The 20137-nt window shown below is 51.0% G+C and overlaps 7 protein-coding genes across 7 annotated transcripts; 2 read left to right on the top strand and 5 right to left on the bottom strand.

Moving 5' to 3' along the window:
• Positions 1 to 167: 167 nt before the first annotated feature.
• QRI5 (mitochondrial 37S ribosomal protein mS38 QRI5) lies at positions 168 to 1741 on the bottom strand (the record flags this gene model as incomplete). The annotated part of the gene is made up of 2 exons (XM_076635307.1): positions 168 to 207; positions 276 to 1741. The coding sequence occupies 2 exons, from the start codon at positions 1739 to 1741 to the stop codon at positions 168 to 170; spliced, it is 1506 nt and encodes a 501-aa protein (XP_076484715.1).
• A 314-nt stretch (positions 1742 to 2055) lies between these two features.
• Positions 2056 to 4112, bottom strand: JCM6883_007159 (uncharacterized protein; the record flags this gene model as incomplete). The annotated part of the gene is made up of 9 exons (XM_076635308.1): positions 2056 to 2129; positions 2194 to 2272; positions 2370 to 2564; positions 2657 to 2800; positions 2880 to 3083; positions 3161 to 3317; positions 3407 to 3643; positions 3726 to 3772; positions 3834 to 4112. 9 exons carry the CDS (start codon positions 4110 to 4112, stop codon positions 2056 to 2058), a joined length of 1416 nt encoding a protein of 471 aa, XP_076484716.1.
• A 101-nt stretch (positions 4113 to 4213) lies between these two features.
• On the top strand, positions 4214 to 10416 carry JCM6883_007160 (uncharacterized protein; the record flags this gene model as incomplete). Its single annotated transcript, XM_076635309.1, has 21 exons — positions 4214 to 4282; positions 4355 to 4570; positions 4631 to 4789; positions 4847 to 5188; positions 5255 to 5347; positions 5412 to 5607; positions 5694 to 6163; positions 6230 to 6504; positions 6566 to 6856; positions 6919 to 7035; positions 7102 to 7275; positions 7333 to 7571; positions 7636 to 8341; positions 8417 to 8552; positions 8619 to 8722; positions 8787 to 8948; positions 9011 to 9459; positions 9529 to 9575; positions 9651 to 9868; positions 9935 to 9985; positions 10059 to 10416. The coding sequence occupies 21 exons, from the start codon at positions 4214 to 4216 to the stop codon at positions 10414 to 10416; spliced, it is 4872 nt and encodes a 1623-aa protein (XP_076484717.1).
• Positions 10417 to 10947: 531 nt separating this feature from the next.
• JCM6883_007161 (M1 family metallopeptidase) lies at positions 10948 to 14641 on the top strand (the record flags this gene model as incomplete). The annotated part of the gene is made up of 14 exons (XM_076635310.1): positions 10948 to 11380; positions 11447 to 11466; positions 11537 to 12218; positions 12298 to 12326; positions 12389 to 12549; positions 12615 to 12696; positions 12763 to 12806; positions 12873 to 13077; positions 13148 to 13316; positions 13380 to 13464; positions 13532 to 13638; positions 13702 to 14048; positions 14118 to 14476; positions 14542 to 14641. 14 exons carry the CDS (start codon positions 10948 to 10950, stop codon positions 14639 to 14641), a joined length of 2823 nt encoding a protein of 940 aa, XP_076484718.1.
• Positions 14642 to 14905: 264 nt separating this feature from the next.
• On the bottom strand, positions 14906 to 17863 carry THS1 (threonine--tRNA ligase THS1; the record flags this gene model as incomplete). The annotated part of the gene is made up of 12 exons (XM_076635311.1): positions 14906 to 15066; positions 15138 to 15322; positions 15381 to 15691; positions 15762 to 15899; positions 15972 to 16301; positions 16361 to 16459; positions 16522 to 16815; positions 16883 to 17000; positions 17067 to 17202; positions 17272 to 17353; positions 17413 to 17546; positions 17617 to 17863. The coding sequence occupies 12 exons, from the start codon at positions 17861 to 17863 to the stop codon at positions 14906 to 14908; spliced, it is 2235 nt and encodes a 744-aa protein (XP_076484719.1).
• A 1045-nt stretch (positions 17864 to 18908) lies between these two features.
• On the bottom strand, positions 18909 to 19316 carry JCM6883_007163 (uncharacterized protein; the record flags this gene model as incomplete). The annotated part of the gene is made up of 3 exons (XM_076635312.1): positions 18909 to 18971; positions 19093 to 19193; positions 19271 to 19316. 3 exons carry the CDS (start codon positions 19314 to 19316, stop codon positions 18909 to 18911), a joined length of 210 nt encoding a protein of 69 aa, XP_076484720.1.
• A 596-nt stretch (positions 19317 to 19912) lies between these two features.
• Positions 19913 to 20137, bottom strand: JCM6883_007164 (uncharacterized protein; the record flags this gene model as incomplete). Its single annotated transcript, XM_076635313.1, has 1 exon — positions 19913 to 20137. A coding segment is annotated over one exon (225 nt), but the record flags the coding sequence as incomplete, so codon positions are not given.

Here is a 20137-nt window from a genome sequence, read left to right on the forward strand (position 1 = left end):
CGCGAGCAGACTTTCGATCGAGAGGATATAAGTTGACGCATCGCGAAATCAATGAGCTTAGCAGACTTCTCGAGTCAGCATCTTTGACGGTTAGGCAGCTTCTGTCTCGCACGAGAGTGAACAGAATTATGTCGATAAAATCCTAGTTTTCATATCTAACTCTCTCACTACTTTCCTAATCGCTGCCTCAACGCCCTTTGTGCCTTTCTGTGAACATCTCCAACCGATTCATCAGTCACCTATCGAGTGAGAGAACAAGAGTCAGGAGAACTTACCTTCGTTTCTTATACTTGTGTTTCGTAATCTTCTTTTTCCTCTTCCTTTTCGTCGAATCCATCTCCACTACAATATCCTCCACGCTCCTCCCTCCATCAAGCTCCACCATTTCGGCGGGAAGGAACGGACTTCCATTCTCCGTGACTCCAGTTTTGAAATCGAACGTTTCCCACCCTCTTCCTTCAGTCCAATATTTAATCGTTCCTTTCTCCGTGGGTCCCCTAGCGACGACGGGAGTCGAAACGGAAACGATTGGAGAATCCGAGGAGGAGGAGGAGTAAGATTGTTGAGCTTTTCGAAGTGATTCGGCGGCTTGATCAACGAAATCGGTTCGTGCGGACCAGGTGTGCACGAGTTGATGGTGCGAGAGGAATTGATCGGCTACGGCCGCGGCATCGGTCGGGTCGAGGGGACGGAGGAAATGTTTCGAGAATGCCGAGGCGTAGGGAGAGACCGGAAGGGTAGAGGAGAGAGAGGAAAGGGAAGAAGGAGAAGTTGAAGAAGGGGAGGATGAAGGTTTACCGAAGGGGGAGAGGAAGTTGAGGTCGGCGAGAGTCTTGCTCGGTAGAGGAGGAGGAGGAGAGAGATTGTCGATGGAGGATTGAGGAGCTTGATGAGGAGGTCTCAAAGCGAGGTATCTCGCGATTTGATGAGGTAAAGGTTCATGTTGACCGATCATCCACGCGTCATAAGGTTCCGCCTCGTCCTTTTCCATATCATGTAACTGTTCCTCGTGCATCGCAAGTGCTTCTTCCTCTTTCGCTTCAGCGGCTAATTCTTCTTCGACAGTTTTCAACGGAGAGAAAGATCCCATTCGAGCGAGGTAAGGAGTTCCGATCGGAGTTCCGTCCTCGGATAAATCGACAACTTCGGCTAATTCGTCTGATAACTCAGCTACCGTGATGGTTTCTGGCTCGTTCTCTCCTCCTTCTTCGACGACGAGAGTTGTTCGAGTTTCTTCCATTCGAGTTTCGAGTTGTTCCGCCGCGACCGCGATACTCGCTGCTGAATCGTTCTCGTGCTTGTTGTTGTTGATACTACGACGGTTCTGAAGTTGTACGGGAAGTTCGAGGAGGGGTCGATGGAGAGAGAAGAGTGAATCGAATTTAACCAATTCGGCGCTGACATGGGGCAGGTTGTACGTCGAAGGAGTAGGGGAAATCCTTGTTGCGACTTGTACCGGTTTAGGAGCGACTGGAGAAGGGGAAGAGGAGGAGGAAGGAGTGCGAGTTGCGGTGGGCGCTTTCACTCGAGACGAAGATCCATCCCGACTACTTGATCTTCCAGACGAGTTCGAACTGCATGAGTAGCGTCGGCAAGGGCGGGCAGAGGTCGAGAGCGAGAGAGATGAGGGAGAAGCGAGAGGAGAGGAGGAGATGAGATTGGGACTAGGACGAGCGAGGATGGAGCCGTAGGATGGACTGAAGTAGGCCGAGTTCGGGCGTAATGCCCGTGAAAACCTCATCAGTGTCGAGCGTGATGAAGCGAAGGAGAGAGCGGTTTCGAACTTCGCGGCATTGCCAGAGTTGTCAATCTCTCCAGAGGGCACTGCATGCTTGCGAGCATGCTCACATACTTCTCTACTACTCGCTGAAGCGCCTGGAAAAATAGAATGAAATTACGGAAAATACAAGAGAAAATCGAAAAGTCGTCGAGACGAGAAGGACGAGGGCGTACAGAACGGGTATCAACAAAGGTAGGGTCGCAAATCCGACAACAGAGAGGTATAACTGATAGAAGCTCGTGAGAGAAGCCGAGGAAGAGAAACAGCTGGGGAGCTCAAAACTGAGCAGGTTCGCAATTCGCGATATTGATCGAATCGAGCGCTTTGTTCATTCGGATCGAGTAGAGACCTGAAACACGAAGGCCACGATCAGTTGTGTATCCGGGTACAACCGGGTTCCGTAGAGGACTCACTGATTTGTCCCTTGATCTTTTTGTATGCTTTTTCTCCCTTTTCGAGTTCAGCATGTAATGATTGATGCATCGCTCGGATCTGCTCAAGTGAGCACACGTCGTGAGTCTCTGACAGACTCGACAAAGGAGCGCCCAAGCCGGAGCGACGCGGCAGTTAAGACAAAACGAGAGCTCACCTCTGCTTCTACCTCTCCAGCCTCGCGATTCTTCTCAGCCGCCTCCATATCGTTCTGTTCCTTTCTCGCGATCGCACTCGCGTGTTGTTCCTCGAGGTTCTTCTTGCGTTGTTTCGCCGCTTCTCGTTTCCGATCCATCTTGTCTGAAATTCGACTGAATTCTTCCCTTGCGTTGAGGATACGTCGTCGATGAAGCTATCGCAACAAACACGCTCAGAAAGTGGTCAGCACGGAAGTTGAACTCGGGAGAGAGAGAGAGAGAGAGAGGGAAAGGAGAGTCAACGGACGTTGATTTGGTTCTCGAGTTCAGTTCGTTCCGTTTGAAGCGCTTTGAATTCATCCGTATCTTTCTCTAACCTCTGCCCCGCTTCTCTCAACTTGTTGACGTCGGACGACCAATCGTTCAATAATCGAATACAACTTTCGAGTTCCTAGCGTCGAACAAAACAATCCAAAAATTTCATAAGCTGTCGTTCTCTCACTCCTGCGAGACGAGGGAGTCTTTCTTACGGTCGAGTATTGAGCGAGCGCATTCATCTTCGCGTTCATTTGACGTTCCCTCGCTTCGGTATCTTTCAAAACCTCTTGATCCCTCAGCAACTGTTGATTGAGTTCTCCGATCGACGAACGGAGTTTCTCGGGTGAAGAAACGATTTGACCTCGAAGGGTAGAGATCGCCATATCGTATCTCGAGATTGCTTGCGAAATTTCAGTCTGCTCGAAACGAAACAAGTCGAAAGTCAGCGGGAAGACGTTCTGAAAGAAGAGATGTGAGAGAGGGTAAAGCGTACTTTGCGAGCGTTGAGAGCGTTGATTGCTCGTTTGTGCTCTTCTCCTTGGTCTCGAAGTTTACCGGCTTCGATTTTGTCCTGGTTGAAATTCTCGACGGCGGCTTGATGAGCTGGACTTTGTTCTTCGATCAACGCTGCGTTCGCTCTCCTTCGAGCTCTATTACACAGTGGAGAAGGCACCAAGTTCAGCGATTGCCGTGACGAGGTCTGACACCTCGAAGGGATCAAAGCGAGAGATCAACTGACTTTTCCTCATCGATTTTCGCCCTCATCGTCGCATTCTTCTCCAACAAACCCTGTTCGAGTTCTTCCGCTTCCCTCTGTTCTTCGTGCCAAGGTTGTAAGATCTCGCTGTCGCGTTCTTGCGCAAAGAAATGGAAATTGATGATCGCGCTCAAAACTTGTCGGAATCGATTCGCGTTCGGTGCCGTGAGATCTTTGATCGTGAAATCCGTGATTCGACAAGGGATCAACAGTTGAGAGCTACACGCAAAGAGCTCGTCAGTTTTGTAGAGGGATGGAAGTGAAAGAGCATTGTTTGGTGAAAGAAAAAGGAAAACCTTACAAAGCCATTCGAAATACGCCCATATACATGGCTTCGCGGTAGATATCCTATCCGACGATGTTCATCAGCTCTTTCCTACTGCTCAGACGCGTAGAGAGAGCTACTCACGGGATTCTCCATCTGAACCAACTGAGCCTCTGCCGCTCTCCTCACGTCCTCTGCGTTCAAACCCAACGAGTTGTTCATCCACCATTCATAGATATTCTGTACCCTCGCCGGATTCGGATGCGTCAAGTCTTCGAGCGTCGCGGGACATTCGCATTGTTGAAGATCCGCGAGTAAGTCGGGAACCGACAAGACGGGGAAAGTACCGGCTCCGGTAGGTTGATACTGGATCTGTTGCTGTTGCTGTTGCTGGTTCTGGCTGGATCTCGATTGTTGCGACATTAGAGTAAATGGTGAGGACAGGAGAGTCGATCAACAAATTCCCGACGAACTCTTCTTCATCCCTACCCACTTCTCGACTATTCGAATCGATCGCTCCCTGCATGTCGGCTCACCTAAAGTATGCTCGTACTATCGAGGGCTGGGATGGTCTCCCTTTCGTGGTTCTTGATGTCAGTTCAGGTCCCCCTCCTTTCCCCTCTCCCACACCGACTTTGCTGACGAGACTAGACGGTGCGATATAGACCGATGAACAGAAGAAATACGCAGAGAGATGGAGAGCGACCGTCGCACAAGGACCTCAAGGTGTGGAGACGTTGCGGAAACACTTCGCGAAGTACGACGAGCTGTACGAAGCGCATTACAAAGAATACGTAGACCCCGAACATCCAGGATACGTACACCCCGAACGGGGGCAAAAGCCGAGACCTGGACCACCGTGTATGGGACGCTTCCTACAAGTAAGCTTTGTTGATTCGTTTCGCAAAATCCGTGAAACTGCTCACATTCTTCCCACATAGATTCATGCTTTTCTAGGCGTCTATGTATTGTATCTCGATCCCGCCGACAAGGTATACGGTAGAGCAGAATCGTGGGTTCATGAAGCGCTCGAAAATCCGTACGAAATCTTCGTTTCTCGAATTGGTGATGATGGAGATTCTAGGAATTTCTATAAAGTTGTGAGCTGCACTCTTCTACTGCGCCAGGAGCAAGCTAAGTTTCTTTCATGGTACTAGCACTGGAGATACTACCGAGGAGGTCGCCCCTTCACTGCCGAGCTCGAGGACGAATGTCTCGCAGAAGATGGAGTGTTCGCAAATCCTCAAGATTGTCCTCCAGGTCCACCTAGAGAAATACCTGTACTTGGCGGCGACAGTGACGACGACGAGATCGAAGGAGTAATCTCCGGAACTTCAACGACGAGAAACGCGATTGCTGGACCCTCGAGACTACCTCAAGAAATGGAAATCGACAATGATGAAGAGCACGAACAGAATCAATCACAGGCTGTAGAGGATTCGGATGTCGCGATAATTGAACCGGAAGAACAAATCTCGGAGAAGAGAAAGGGAAAACGAGTAAGTCTCGAGATTAGCTTATTACTTGCCCTACATTGTAACTGACTTCAGCTTCGTTGCTACAAGCGTGCCTTGTCGCCCGAACCAGCTCGAGAACCTCTTGCCGTCCGCAACCGAGCCAAACCGACTTCACGACGATCGACGACCTCTCGAGCAAGCGTGCGTTTTTCCGTCTCGCTCTCGATTGATGTGCGTCCACTGACAATACTCGACGTACACACAGCACCAAATTCGGAGAAACACCTCGCCCTCTGTTCGCTTCTTCACTGACGAGGTACCGGCCATGAATTATCGAAACCGTCCAGTGGTGCAATCGAGACGAACGAGCGGGAACAAAGTAAAGACGACACCAGTGACGAGAACGATCAAGGCGAATAAACCTCGCACGCAGTACAAGCCTAGGGCACCTCCTCCAGAACGTGAGTTTTCCTATTTCATTCTTCGCTCGTTGCTTTCGAATTTTTGACTAACTCTGAGGAATTGGCTTGGTTTCGCTCTTCTACAGCGAACAATCCCAACTCGGAACGTAACCTCTACCGTACTCTCTTTGATCAAGACCCTCCCGCAACGCGCAAACAAGGAGCGATCTTTGGTTTGGTCGAATTTCGAGTCGTTCGAGCCGACGACAACGAGGACGTCGAAGTCGAATTTACCGAGTTGATCAAAGAGGGTAGTAAGAAGATGTATACGGTTCTGGGGAAAGTTGGAGAAGTTTACAAGAAACCAGGGGAAAAGAAGGAGATCTCGGAGGAGGACGAGGAGGAAAGCGAAGACGATGATCCAGAGGAAGCGGGAACGGAGGACCGGGAGAAGAGCCGTGAAACCTCGAAGACGAAGACGAAGAAGAAGAAGGGACCGACGAAGAAGAAGCAGAGCTCCAGCACCCCCGTCTCGCAAAGCTCTGAACCGTACGACGAAGCGAACTCTCAAGGTTTCGTGCGCCTGATCGGAGGGGTCGACTTTCGAACGGTCACGGTCAGTTCGGGAGGGTTCGAACTCGAGTCAAGACTTTCAACCTACCGTTTCCAGTCTCCGTCGCAGCGGTACAAGAAGGCGGGTTTCCTCAAACAAGCCGTCGAACTCGCAAACTTGTGGTCTCTCGCGAAACTGGAATCGATCGGTGGAGTTCATTCGGAGGAGGAGTTGATGGAAGAGGTCAAGAAGAAGTTGGCGGAATTCAAGAAGGGGAGAAAGAAGAATTCGAGAATCGATTGGCAAGAGATGCTACCGGAATGGTGTAGAATCGATGTGCGGGACTTGAATCCGGGAGAAGGAGTCTCGAAGTTGTTGTACCAAACTTTACCGGAGATTCCGTTGTGAGTACCTTTTCCATTGTTCCTCTTTCGAGCAATTATTGATACGTTGACGAGCGTACAGCGTGACGCCAGAGATCTACAAACTCGTCCATCGTTACTTCCATCCTGGCTCCTTCCGAACCGACAATCGAGACCTGGTTGAAGAAAGTGAGTTCGAGGACAAGACTTACGAGGAAGAATTCCTAGCGAAAGTCGACGAGATTGTGAAAGCGACGACGAAGATCGACCCCGCGGTGGAGTTGAAGGAACCTCTCGGGGTTTGCGATCATCCCAAAAAGTATTGCGATCAGAAAGCTGAAGGACGAAGATGCGATGTGACGGACCGAGCTAAGATTGATGGGAAAGACTATCGGTGAGTGAGGACTTCGGAACCTCGACCTGTTTCACAGACTAAACAAGCTCGTTCACTCGCAGGAGTGGAGATATGATTGTCGTGGATGGGCCCAGGCATCAACCTTGGATCGCTCGTATCATTTATTTCATGTCGTTCTTCCAAGACTCGAAGACTACCAAAGAAATCCATGTTGAATGGTGAGTCGCCTTCCCTTGTTCCGTGCTGTTGGAACGGATCAGAGCTGAGAACGTTCGTCGCTAAAGGCTCGAAACGCATGAAACGATCACCGAGCTCGGTCCTTACTTGCCGCCTCGTCAGCTTTACCGACTCACCGGAACATGTGACTCGATCTTACCGGAAACGGTTTCGGGCAAAGTGGAAGAATTTCATCAACTCGGACCGTCTTCTCCGACACCAAAGACCGGCTATTACGCTCGGTATGTTTCTCTTCCTCGCTCTTTATCGATACAAGCTCACTGAATCTTGTGTCACAGTTTCATCTATTCGAAAGTCGACAACTCGTTCACTTGTCCTCCGGCCGACTTTGACGACGACCTTTCAACTTCCGATCCGAAAGCTCCCTTGTGCAGGAAGAACGAAATCAGAGCTTGTCGAGCATGCGAAGAGAGACTCGTTCTCGACGAAGCGACAGACTTGGACGATAAGGACAAGATCACACGCTACGTCCCGTTCTTCGCCGAGCTCGAGAATGACTCCACCTTCAGATTCAACAGTGAGTAAATCCCTATTCTCTCCGGAGCCGCAGAACGAGACACTCATTCGTTCTCACTGACTAGACGAGACGTACCATATCGGAGATTTCGTACTCATCGAGCCGAAGAATCCGAAAGAACCTCCGCCTAATTCTGATCCATTCTCTCGAACTCCACTTCGACTAGCTCGTTTACTCGCGATCAAGCACGGAGAAGAACATGGGGATGCGGACGATCGACTCGGTCTCGACGCGACGATCAAGGTCAACTGGATCTATCGACGAGAGGAAGCGGGTTTCTACAAACGTGGAGAACGAGTTTACGAACGTGAAGTCATTCTTTCCGAGATCACGGACACTGTCCCCGCTCATCGACTTAGAGGTCACTTCAAACTCGAACACATCTCGACCGTCGGATCCCTCAGTTCGGACCCTCACGAAGCTCACTCAAAGTTCAATTCCGATCCCCTCGCGTTTTGGACAGAATTCCGGGTGAAGGTCAAACATCTAAATGGATCAAAGGAGGATTGTCGGTCGGTCCGCTCGGGTAAGGAGGAATCGATTGCGCGAGAGGAGGTCTCGAATCTTCGTTGTTCCGCTTGTCACGCCGCCGAACGAGATCTCGACTCCGACGTACAGCAGATCACGAGGAGCGATGCGTCTCTGGCTTTGCCCAACTTGGCTCTTTACGCAGGAGCTGGTTTCCTCGACTGTGGGTTACAATCGGGATGTCCAATAATGACGATGCCCTTCGCGGTTGAGAAGAATGAAGCTGCTGCCGAAATTCTCAAGTGAGTTCCGACTGTTCCGCATACTCCTTTTCGCGCTCTGTTGCAGCAATTAATCTCTCACATCGATACGCACAGGAACGCTCACTCTGGATCAGCCACTCAGATCTTCACTGAGGCTGTATCGGACGTCTCTGAACGCTCATACTTCGGCGAACACGATTCCGTTCCCTCCAGAGCTATCTTGTCAATGAGCGGTGGTTCTCCTTGTCAAGTACGTAGAGCTCTACAGTTTGTGCTCATCTACTTCATACTAACGAGATCTCTTGACGCTTGACAGGGCTTCAGTATGCTCAATCGCCATCGACGAGACGACGATGTGAGAACTTTCGAACCGTTCGTCTTCCTCAGCAGCATGAGCGTTCATCGACCTCTCTACGCCTTGTAAGCTCCGAGAGTCTCCCAAAACATGTTTTTGACGCTCGACCTGACGATTGATCGAATCCAGCTTTGAGAACGTAGCTCGTTTCCACGAACACTCGTTACCGATACCTGCTCCGGGCACTTCCGATCCGAACAGTCCTGTCAGAGGATCCTTCCAGCAGCTTTTCTTGTCTGTCTTGCTTGAACTCGGCTATCAAGTGAGATGGTCCGTCTATCAAGCCGCCGAGTTTGTTCCCTTCCCCTTCTTTCCACCACTCTCTCCGAATTCTGACTTTCTCTGACGTTCAGGTACGGAGTCCCTCAATCACGACGTCGGTTCATTGTACAAGCTACAGTTCCTTCGATTCCCCTTCCTGAAGCTCCTCGTCCAACTCACGCCTACAAGCCGGGACGGCTTGCGAATCACGCTCTCGATTCGATCGAACGACTTCCACCCGGAGCGCCTCATCGTGCAGTCACAGTTACCGACCTCTCTTCCGATCTACCGACGTTCAACGTCGACCCTGCTGTTCTCGCCCCGTCAGGATTCGAATGGAGCGAGTCGGGAGGAATCAAGTATCTCTCGCCCCCGCTCAACGATTTTCAAGCGAAGTGCCGCATCGATCCTTTACAGGAGGACTTTGTCGTCGCCACAACTGTCACTCAACACGTCTGTTCAGCCGTCACTCAGGAGGTCGCAGAAAGGTTGAACGGGCTCGGACTCGAATCGAAGACTGGAGAAACGGGCAACCACGAAGGTGAGTTAGCATCCTTTCCTCACTGAAAGCACCTGCACGCAAGAAACTGACTCTCGTTCGCTCGCTCAGATCTCAAGGGTAAACCCTGCTACCCAGCTCAACCACCTTTCGTCGCGGTAAGCTCTTTTCCTTTTTTGCATTCGCTGCTTAGCAACCAATGACCTCATCTCACCTCTCTTCTCGTCTGCTAGTACAACCCGAAGTTACGGGCCGAATGGTACCGCCGACTACGTCCCTCCGAAGTGCTTTCTCCTCTTCGTACGACCCTCTGCTTAGACGGGGCCTCACACGGTGCTCGCATTCATTACAAACAAGCTCGAAGTCTTTCTGTTCGGGAGTTGATGCGAGCGCAGGGAGTGCCGGATACGATCGAGTTGTTCTTCTCTGGTCTCGGTCGTGAGCCTACCTTGTAAGTTTCTTAAACCGCACGCCGATACCTTGTTCACGTTCACTGACATCGAGTAATTCCCTTCAGCGTCGAGGTTTATCGAGTCATCGGGAATGGAGTACCTGTTTCTCTCGCCGAGCAAGTCCTCAATCTTTTCTCTCCTCTTCTCCTCGATTGTCTAGCTGACCTAAGAACTTCGAGCTGGTCGCAGAGCTTTCGGTCGTCAACTCTACAAAGCCTTGCTGCCCATCGCTCTCCGACATGCCGAGTCCGGAAACCCCGAAAACGTCTGGGAAACGATCTGGGAAGAAAACTGCGCCCATCTTCGAGCTTCTTCCCAACCGGCTCTCACTGCTCGCAACTCCCCCTCGGGTTCCAGAGATCCTTCGACCTCCCCCCAGCTCGACTTGTCCTCAGCAGATCCACGTAGCTCGACGGCATGGACGACGCCAGACCAACCGATTAGGCGTCCACACCCAATCGCGAAACCGATTGCAACTTCGGACAACATGGACGATTCCGATTCTGATTCTGATTTGGAGATTGTCTCAGAGCGTCCCGCTAGGTAGCTTTCTCTCCCAACGATGGTCCCTTTACCTCTTGCAAAACATTGTTGCTTCGTCGCCTTGTCGAAATGAGCGATGCGAAATCCGCGAGCTTCTCCCGGTACTGTCTTCCTTGCGCTCGACGTTGCGAGAAAGTCGAGTATTGGAATTGTCCGAGTTGAGATTGCGAAACACGTGTTGAAAGAACGAATCCACGCGGACTCCGGAGTTCGCAATCTTTTTGTTCTGCCCGACCAACTTTCGGTTCTCTCTCACCATTCTTCGCAGCTTGAGATCCGTCTCAAGACTTTCACGCACGTCTACTACCTCTAGTCTCCGCACTCTAGCTCTCGCTGTAAGTTCTCACTTCTTCCGCTCCTCCTCTCCCCACCTCATGCTGACGACGCCCGTTCCCATCGATTCTTACAGTCAGCGCGGCCCAGACACAACTACAAACAAGCTCCCTCAATACTCGAACGAAGCTACTGTTTCCACCACTCAAACTCTCAACTCGCCAACACTTCCTCTCTCGCCTCGACTCCGTCAGCTCAAGCCATGAGTGAAGCAGCACAGAACCGTCTCCCTCGTACCGTCCTCCCTTCGCACTATGAGTTCACGATCAAGACGGATCTCGAAAATCTTACTTTCACCGGAGCTGGAACGATCGTCGTTAACGTCTCTGAACCTGTCGAATCCCTCACGATCAACGCCGCGAGTCCCCTCAAGGTCGAAGGAGTAGTGATCGCTTCTACTTCGCTCAAGACGGAAAGCGTTCGACCTGCGACGAAGATCGAAATCGACGAAAAGAAGGAGAGGGTTCAAGTTCATTTCGCTGGAGGCGCTATCGAGAAGGGAGAACACCGTATCGGGTTCAAATGGCGAGGAACCCTCGATACGAGTATGCTCGGCTACTACCGAACTTCGTACCCCCCGAAGGGAGGCAAAGCTGGAGAAAAAGCTTACGCCGCTCTCACTCAATTCGAGCCTTGTCAGTCTACAAATTCGCTCTCCTTCTTCCGTTAGACTTCCAGAACTGATCTGATTCGCTATTTAGGCCAAGCTCGTCGTGCTTTCGTAAGCCTTTGCGCGGGTTTCCTCCTTCTGAATCTTCGGCGCTTTGACGGTCTCGTTTGCCTGATGACAGCCTTGCTTCGACGAACCCGACATCAAGGCCACATACTCGATCTCTCTCATCTCTCGTGTCGGCACTGTTTCTCTCTCCAACTCGGAAGTCGTCTCGACGAAGCACCTCGGAAAAGGAGGAGATTTCGAACGTACCGATCTTCTTACCGATTCGTTCTTCTCGGAATCGCCAGTATCGAGTCAGAACGTCGGCAAGATCGAAGGCAAGACGGAGGGAAAGACAGAGGGCAAGACCGAGGGAACGACGGAACCCAAGCTCGAATCTGCGGGAGAATTCAAGGACGATTGGGAACTCGTGAACTTCGGCAAAGTTCCTAAAGTGTCGACCTACCTCGTCGCATGGGCGAACGGCGACTTTGAATCGATCGAAGGAAGCTACACCTCGCCACTCACCGGACGAGTTGTTCCGATGAAAGTTTACGCGACTTACGACCACATTGCGCAAGCCGGTCTTGCTCTCAAGACGAAGGAACGTTGCTTACCGATCTACGAGAAGATCTTCGATATTCCTTACCCTCTACCGAAGCTCGACACTTTGATCGCGGCTGATTTCGATGCGGGAGCGATGGAGAATTGGGGATTGATCACTGGTCGTACTTCTGTCTACGCCTACGATGAGAAGAAGTCTGGTATCGCTTCGAAGAAGCGTGTCATCGGAGTCCAAAGTCACGAAGTCGCTCACCGTGAGTCTATTCCCCCTATTTTTCCTGTTTTCCGTCCTACCGTCCCGATCACTCCCTGACTCGCTCGGTTCGATTGCAGAGTGGTTCGGTAACGTCTGTACGATGGAGGTGAGCGAGAAACTCTTTCGTATCGATTCGACCTTGGGACTTGACACAACTTCGATTCCTAGTGGTGGGACAACTTGTGGCTCAACGAGTCTTTCGCTACGCTCATGGGAGAGGTCATCATCATCGATGAGCTTGAACCCTCGTGGAAGATTCATTCGTCGTTCATCTCCGAGCATCTGTCGAGAGCTCTCGATCTCGACGCTCTCCGCTCATCTCACCCGATGTGAGTCTTTCTTCTGGTCTACCATTATAGAGGCACGATACTGATCAGTATCTTGACCCTTGTAGCGAAATGCCCTGTCCCGACGAGGCGACGATCAACCAAATCTTTGACGCCGTTTCTTACTCGAAAGGAGGATCAGTGCTCAAGGTTCGTTTACCTCTCGCTCTCTCTCTTCCACGAGGCCCTCACTGACGTGCACTCTCGAGCGAGTAGATGTTGAGCAACTTTGTCGGTCAAGACAAGTTCCTCAAGGGAGTGTGAGTCTTCGAGGTTGTTCTGTTGATTTCAGCCGACTAAACTCGTTTCCTCTCTCCCTTGTTCAGCTCGACTTACCTCAAACGTCACTTGTACGGTAACGCTCGCACCGCCGACCTCTTCAAGGGAATTTCGGACGTGTACGGTCAAGACATTTCGAAGATGATGGAAAACTGGGTAACGAAGATTGGATTCCCTCTCATCACGGTCGAAGAAACCGACAAAGGTCTCAAGATCCGTCAAAACCGATTCCTTTCCACCGCTGATGCTACCGTGAGTCTTTCTGTTCTCTTCCCAAGCACGGGAGAGGACCAGCGAATTGACGCAACCTTTTCGTTTTCAGCCCGAGGAAGATCAAACGATCTGGCATGTCCCTCTCGAGCCTCTCGTGGTCGAAGGTGGTAAGAAGGCGATCAAGCACGGCGTACTCCTTACCGACCGCGAGGACTCGTTCGAGATTCAAGACGTCAAGAACTCGACCTACAAGCTCAACGCTGAAACTTGCGGAGTTTGTGAGCTGCTCTCCCACTTCCTCCCTCTCTGGTTTTGCTGAGCTAATAGATCGATCGTGATAGTCCGTGTCTTGTATCCTGCTGAACGTCTCGTCAAGATTGGAGAAGAAGCTGGAAAGGAAAACTCGGTCTTCTCGCTGAACGATCGGTCAGTTCTCAATCCTCTATGTAGCTACTTTCCAGCGGTACTCACCATCTCGTAACTGGATTTGTAGCATGGGTCTCGTTCAAGATGCTACCGTTCTCGCCAGTTCCGGGTACGCAAAGACCTCGACGGCGCTCGCGCTTCTCTCAAAACTCGGAAACGAAAAGGAGAACCTCGGTAAGCTCTTTCCGTTACTCTCTTCCTCGCCCACAGCCACTGACTCGCACTCTCGGCTCGCAGTCTGGCAAGAGATCGCTGGAGGTCTCGGTTCCCTCTCCTTCGCTTGGTGGGAACAACCGAAAGAGGTTCGAGATGCTATCGCCAAGTTCCGCCGCTCGCTTTTCAAACCCGTCGTTGACCGTCTCGGATTCGAGTACTCGGAATCGGACGACGTCGACACCATCGAACTTCGCTCTCTCTCGATCGCGACCGCTGCTGTTACTGGGGACGAGTCCGTCCTCGCCGAATACAAACGTCGCTTCGGAGCTCTTCTCGAGAAGGACGACGACAGTCTCATCCCGAGTGACTTGCGAACGTCGATCTTCTCTCAATCAGTACGACTCGGAGGCGAGAAGGAATACACCAAAGTGAGCTCAAACCCTCTCTGATCTCGCCTCGCCCCGCAATTGCGAGATGCTGATGCACGCATTTGACAGGTCCTCGAGATCTACCGCAAACCAGCAACGCCAGCTCACAAGCTTTCCGCCATCTCGGCTCTCTGCTCGACTGAAAAGCCTGAGCTCCTCGAGAAGACGTTCGCCATGATCCTCTCCGACGAAGTCAAGCTTCAAGACGTTCCTTACTTCTTCGGAGGTCTTCGAAGCAACCGTGTCGCGAGACGAGACCTCTGGAGTTGGTTCAAGAAGAACTACGATGCGATCGCTCTCAGCTTCAAGGGCAATTTCTCGATTGGACGTCTTGTCAGTGCCTCGTTCAGTGGACTTTCGACCGAGGAGGACATTAAAGCTGCCGAGACCTTCTTCGCCGACAAAGATCGCTCCGCCTACCAACAAAGGTGAGCTTTCATTTCATTCGACTCTTCCATTTCGTGGATGAATCTGACTTTCGAACGTCTTGCAGTCTCAACCAAGCTATCGATACTGTACGCGCAAAGGCAAAGTGGCTCGAACGCGATACAAAGGACGTCGAGTCTTGGCTCAAGGAGAACCAATACCTCTAAAGTGACCTTGCCTCGTCTTTCTCTCTTTGTTGTTCGTAAACGTCCCTCAGTTCTTCCCAATTCTGCAAGCAACCTTTTCGTATCTGCACTTTCTCTTGCATAAGCGCAACCGAGAGCCTAGTCGAAAGTTCGCCAAAATCAACAAGAACGAACGAACACTCTCTCCACTCTGTAGCTGCCGAATCGAACGGCACAGTCTCTCTGACGCTCTCTAGACGACAGGCAAGTACAGACGCAAGACATGATACTGAATTCCAAGTTTCTCTATCGTAGCTCATTGTCTAGTCGACGCTCGTTCTTGAGCCTCATAAGCTTCTCGAGCACCTCGTCGACCTTGATCGTTTCCGTACGGGCCTTCTTGTTTCCAGCATCGTCTCGGTTTCGGACGTTGACCGAGCGAGAATCCATCTCTTCACTTCCGACAACTATTCACGAGCGGAAACGATCAGTCAGTAACGAGCTTCTTTCGGTGCGCGAACGAGCAAGCGGGACATACCAAAGATGTAGTTGTATTGAGCGATTTCACCGTTTCGCACCTTCTTCGGGAGGGTAGAATCGGAAAGATCAGCGTCGGCGTACAATCCAGCATCCCATAAAAGTTGCGCGACCTCCTTGGCGTACTCCTTGTGAGGAGCGGCGACAGGGATGACGACGATTTGTCGAGGAGAGAGCCAGAAGGGCCTACAAGCAGAAGCGAGTCAGTTTCGCTGGGGATCCGCGATCGAAGGAAAGTACACACCATTTCCCAGCAAAGTGCTCGGTAAGGATCGCGGTGAACCTCTCGACGGATCCAAGGATAGCTCGGTGAATCATAACTGGTCGCAAGAGTTTGTTCTCGGTCGCACCCGTCTCTCCTCCTCCTTCGGCAGATCGGTAGGTGAGCTCGAATCGTTCAGGAAGTTGGAAGTCGAGTTGAATGGTAGCGCATTGATGTTTTCGTTTGAGAGCGTCAGAGATGGTGATATCGATCTTGGGACCGTAGAAAGCACCATCTCCAGGGTCGACGACCCATTTTCCGGGAACGAACTTGTCGAGAGCACGCGAAAGCATCTATCGCACCAAGCGCCGAAGAGTCAGATCTCTCGCTGACAATTCGAATGGCGGGAAGAGAGTCTCTTACAGCTTCGGCTTTGTCCCAAGTCTCGATTTGACCAAGGAATTTCTCTGGTCGGGTCGAAAGTTTGAGTTGGAAATCGAAGCCGAAAGCTCCGTAAACCTCGTTCAGGAAAGCGAAGCAGACGTCCATCTCCTCCTCGATCTATTAATGCGCACGAGGGGTCAGCTGACAGCTCCAAGCAAGGACGGCCGAGAGAAGGTGAGAGAAACTCACTTGTTCAGGCATACAGAAGTGATGAGCATCATCTTGTTGGAACCTCCTAACCCTCGTCAACCCACTCAAAGCACCACTGGCCTCGTTCCTATGCAAGACACCGAAATCCGCCATCCTGATGGGTAATTCTCGGTACGAACGATCCCTCGAAGCGAAGATCAAAGCGTGCGAAGGGCAGTTCATAGGTTTGAGAGCGAAGGTTTCCTTCTCGACGTCGAGCTTGAACATGTCTTCGGCGTAGTTTTGCCAGTGACCGGAAGTCTCCCAGAGTTTCGAGTTGAACATGTTGGGAGTGATGACTTCTTGGTAGTTTCGTTTTCGGTATTCGGACTGTCGAGAGCGCAAGAGGTCAGTCTGTGCTTAGCAGGATCGCTCGACTATCCACTTACTCGCATGAATTCGACAAGAGTGTTGTAGATACGGGTACCGTGTGGTAGCCAGAAGGCGGAACCAGGCGAAAGATCATGGAAGAAGAAGAGTTCTTGATCCTGTGGGATGAACAAGGGTCAACGACGTCGAACGAGAATGTGAAAAGACGTTGACCACTCACCTTTCCGATACGTCGGTGATCACGCTTCGCGGCCTCTTCGAGGAACTTCTTGTACTCCTTCATCTGGTTGTTGTCGGGGAAAGAGATTCCGTAAATTCGTTGAAGGGACTCGTTGTTGGCATCACCGAGGAAGTAAGAGGAAGAGTTCTTGAGAACCGCAAGCGACTTGACGCGACCAGTGTGAGGGATGTGAGGACCAACGCAAAGATCGATCATCGGTCCACAACGGTAGACGGTCGTCGAAGTTCCGTCGGCGACCTTGTCCTTGATGAAGTGAACCTTGAACGAGTTGTACTGCGCGAGGAACGTGTTGTATCAGTCATCGAGTCAACGATGAAGATGAAGGAATCCCTCAACGCACTTCGAACATCTTGAGGAGATCCTCCTTCGAGACTTCGAGACGTTCGAACTTTTGCTTGTCCTTGACGACAGACTTGGCGAGAGTTTCAAGAGCATCGTAATCGGTAGCTTGGACGACTCTGTGCAAAGGACTTTCGATTAGCGTCTCGGAATCAGCGAGAGCAGACGGAGAAAGTTCAGCGCACCGATCACTTCCAGCCATTCCCATCTCGTAGAAGAATCCATCGTCTGTGGGAGGACCCATAGCGAGATGACAACCGTAATGTCTTTCGCAACATTCACCGAGAATGTGAGCTGACGAGTGCCACCAAACCTTCTTACCTATTCGCGGGGACGACGGAGACGTCAGCCAGAGGCGACAGAGAAGCAGAGAGAAGGGAGGAGACGTACCCTCGGGGTGTTCAAAGTCGAGGAGTTCGAGAGAAGCTGATTTTTCGAAAGGTCGTTCCAAATCCCAGAGTTTTCCATCGACCTGTTTCCGTCATGGTTCGTGAGCTGTAGCATAGCTTGAGATAGACTAGTAGAGCTTACTTTGGCGATGACGGTCTTCTCTGCGAGACTCTTGCTGATTCCGAGAGCAATCGACATGGGGGAGGATTCCCAGCTCGTGCCTTCCTTCGTCGTACCGTCGGGGAGAGTGACCGTGATGGGCTCACGAGGCATGTCTGTGCACCTCGTCTCGCCGTCAGTACACCTCTCAAGCAGATGGAAGCGGAGAAAAGGGTCGAAACTCACTCGCAACTTTCTCATCGTACTCTTTCTTCAATCGATCGAACATTTCGATTCGGGATTCGATGTACTGGGGTTTAGGATCCAATTCGAGTGCAGCCATGCCTGCTACGAGGTCTCCCTTCTTGCCCTTCTTTTCCTTCTTCTCCTTCTTCGACGCGGCAGCTTCTACGGGCGTAGCATCGGTCGAGATTTGCGCGGCGGGATCTGAAGGGGTCGCAGTCGAGTGTACGGGGTGAGGAGCGGTCGACATGTTGCTGCAGAGTCGGATCGAAGCGAATGGAGATGAACGACTAGAAAACGGTAAAGGGCTGTACTGAGGGCGAAGCGGGGTTGATCTGACGAGTTGTACAGCTCTCCTAAGCATATACCGGTCGACTACGGGTAGAGCAGTCGAGCCTGAATAGACGAGAGTCAACTTTCCTCGCACTGGAGATCTGGAGACTCTTCCATTCTCGAAATCGCTTCAATTTAGCGGGAGAAGGGAGCCAAGTTGCAGCGAAGCGAGAGGTCGCGAAGAAAGGGGAGACAGAAGAGCGTAGAGAAAACAAAAAACAATAAGAAAAGAAGAAGAAGAAAAAAGAGAAATATCAAAGAAATGTAAACGAGAGTAGTGCAGAAACAGGTTGAAGTAGTGCAAGTTTTGTTCGAGCTCTGCGAAGAGTAAAAGGGAAGGTGTGGGAAGGAACAAATTCGACTTGACTAGGCTGAAGGGAGCTAGTCAGTGAGCTGCGATTGGAAGAGACGATTTCTCGCATACCTCGTGCTGCTAAAGTCGATTCGTAGCAGTAGAGCGTGCTAGAGAGCGACTTTGAAGCGAACGAGGCAAATAAAGAACGGTCAGCTCGTCCAAGCTTGTCACCCAACAAGGATTTCGAGCAGCGTCATCGCGTCCAGAGGAAGCGAACTCTGTACGGGAGAATCGTCAGTGCGTCTTTCTGAACTGATAGAGCTCACACGAAGACTTACCTCGAAGCTAGACAGCGCAAACGAGGATTTGCTTGACGAGCCGTGGAGCCGTGCTGTACTTCCTGCCGAAGGCAAAGAGACGCTCGTCAGCGAACGGGTTATTACACTGAGAGGTGAGGAAAATAGCTGTACGCACCAGTGGCTGGGTGGAAGATTCGCAGCTTTGAAGTCGCTGGAGGAGGAACGCTCTGCGGCTTGCGCGCGCGAGAGGAGGGTTCGAGTTTCGGACAAACAGCCTGAGCGGTCTAGACTCAGTTGTTTGCCGAAAGTCTCTGAGACGAAATAGGGGAAAATCCCAGCTCACGAGTACTGTAGCTCAAACACTTGCATCATCCGCCGAAAGAATATCCGAGGAATCCACCACTCTTCTTAACCAATTCAGCGAGAACGTCCTGCAGATCGATACAAGAGAGTCAGATATGATGGTTTGGATCTTGGCGGTGAAGGGTCTCGGCAAGAAACGGATGGTGCTTCGAGGACGAAACGAAAGTGGGAATTGAAAATTGAGCTTACTTCGATATCTCCATGTCGGAAAGCTTTGCCTTCGAGCGCACTCCATCCTTGAATGTTACCAGCTCCGAATGCGTGAGCGCAGGGAAGTACCGTTACCCCACCTGATCAAACGAGAACGGTTGCGTCAGTTCAGTCAACTGGCTTGTTCATAGCCTGAGACGACATCAGCAGGTCTTACAGACTAATACCAAGAGTATTGGGAATAGCAAAGACCTTGAGCCCATCGTTGACGTTGCTGATTCCGATTGACGAGAGGTGAAAGTGAGAAAGGGGAATGGGGTAAACGAGCGCACTTCGTTGATTGTTCTTCAGTGTTCTTGTTCGTTCTGTGCGCGTTGTGCCGTTGAGCGAGGTAGAGCTAGCAGAGAGAAAGGAGCGAAGAGAGGAAGGAGCGAAGAGAGGAGATGAGACTGCTTCGTCGCAGATTCGGATTCGCCTCTCGCAAGTTAGCAAAGATTAAACAGCTCGTCTTCCGCGATTCAACTCAGCATCGGCTCGATAGGCTGAAGTAGCAAGTCTATCTCGGCGAAAACCTTTGAAGCGTTCTCAAAACTTCGACGCAAAAAACAAAGAGGAAAACGTTGCACCAAAAGTGGCAGAATCCGAGAAAGGAGCGGGTATGACAGACTGGTAGGTAAATTATGAAAGGGTAGAACGGACTACGAAAGGGGAAGGAGGATTTCGGGAAATTGATTTTTCAAGCGTGGTTGTACGATTTTCAAGCGTTCTTTCTACATTTCTGTTTCATCTCACTGTATGTAGTCGAGCAGCGTCAGCTCAATGTTGCAGAGCACGAAAGAAAAGGAACGCGAACGAACCCTCACTGCGATGCCAATCTTTTCTCCAAGTGAGTCCAGGGGTAAGGTCTTCGAGGATTCGAAGCGGTACCGATTGGTTGAGAAGATGTAGTCGAGATCAGAGATTGAGATTGAGATTGAGATTGAGATTGAGATTGAGATTGAGATTGAGATTGAGATTGAGATTGAGATTGAGATTGAGATTGAGATTGAGATTGAGATTGAGATTGAGATTGAGATTGAGATTG

The sequence above is a fragment of the Sporobolomyces salmoneus genome (genome assembly GCF_050403485.1).
Source record: "Sporobolomyces salmoneus JCM6883 DNA, S_salmoneus_JCM6883_v1_ctg92, whole genome shotgun sequence".
Taxonomy (NCBI): domain Eukaryota; kingdom Fungi; phylum Basidiomycota; class Microbotryomycetes; order Sporidiobolales; family Sporidiobolaceae; genus Sporobolomyces; species Sporobolomyces salmoneus.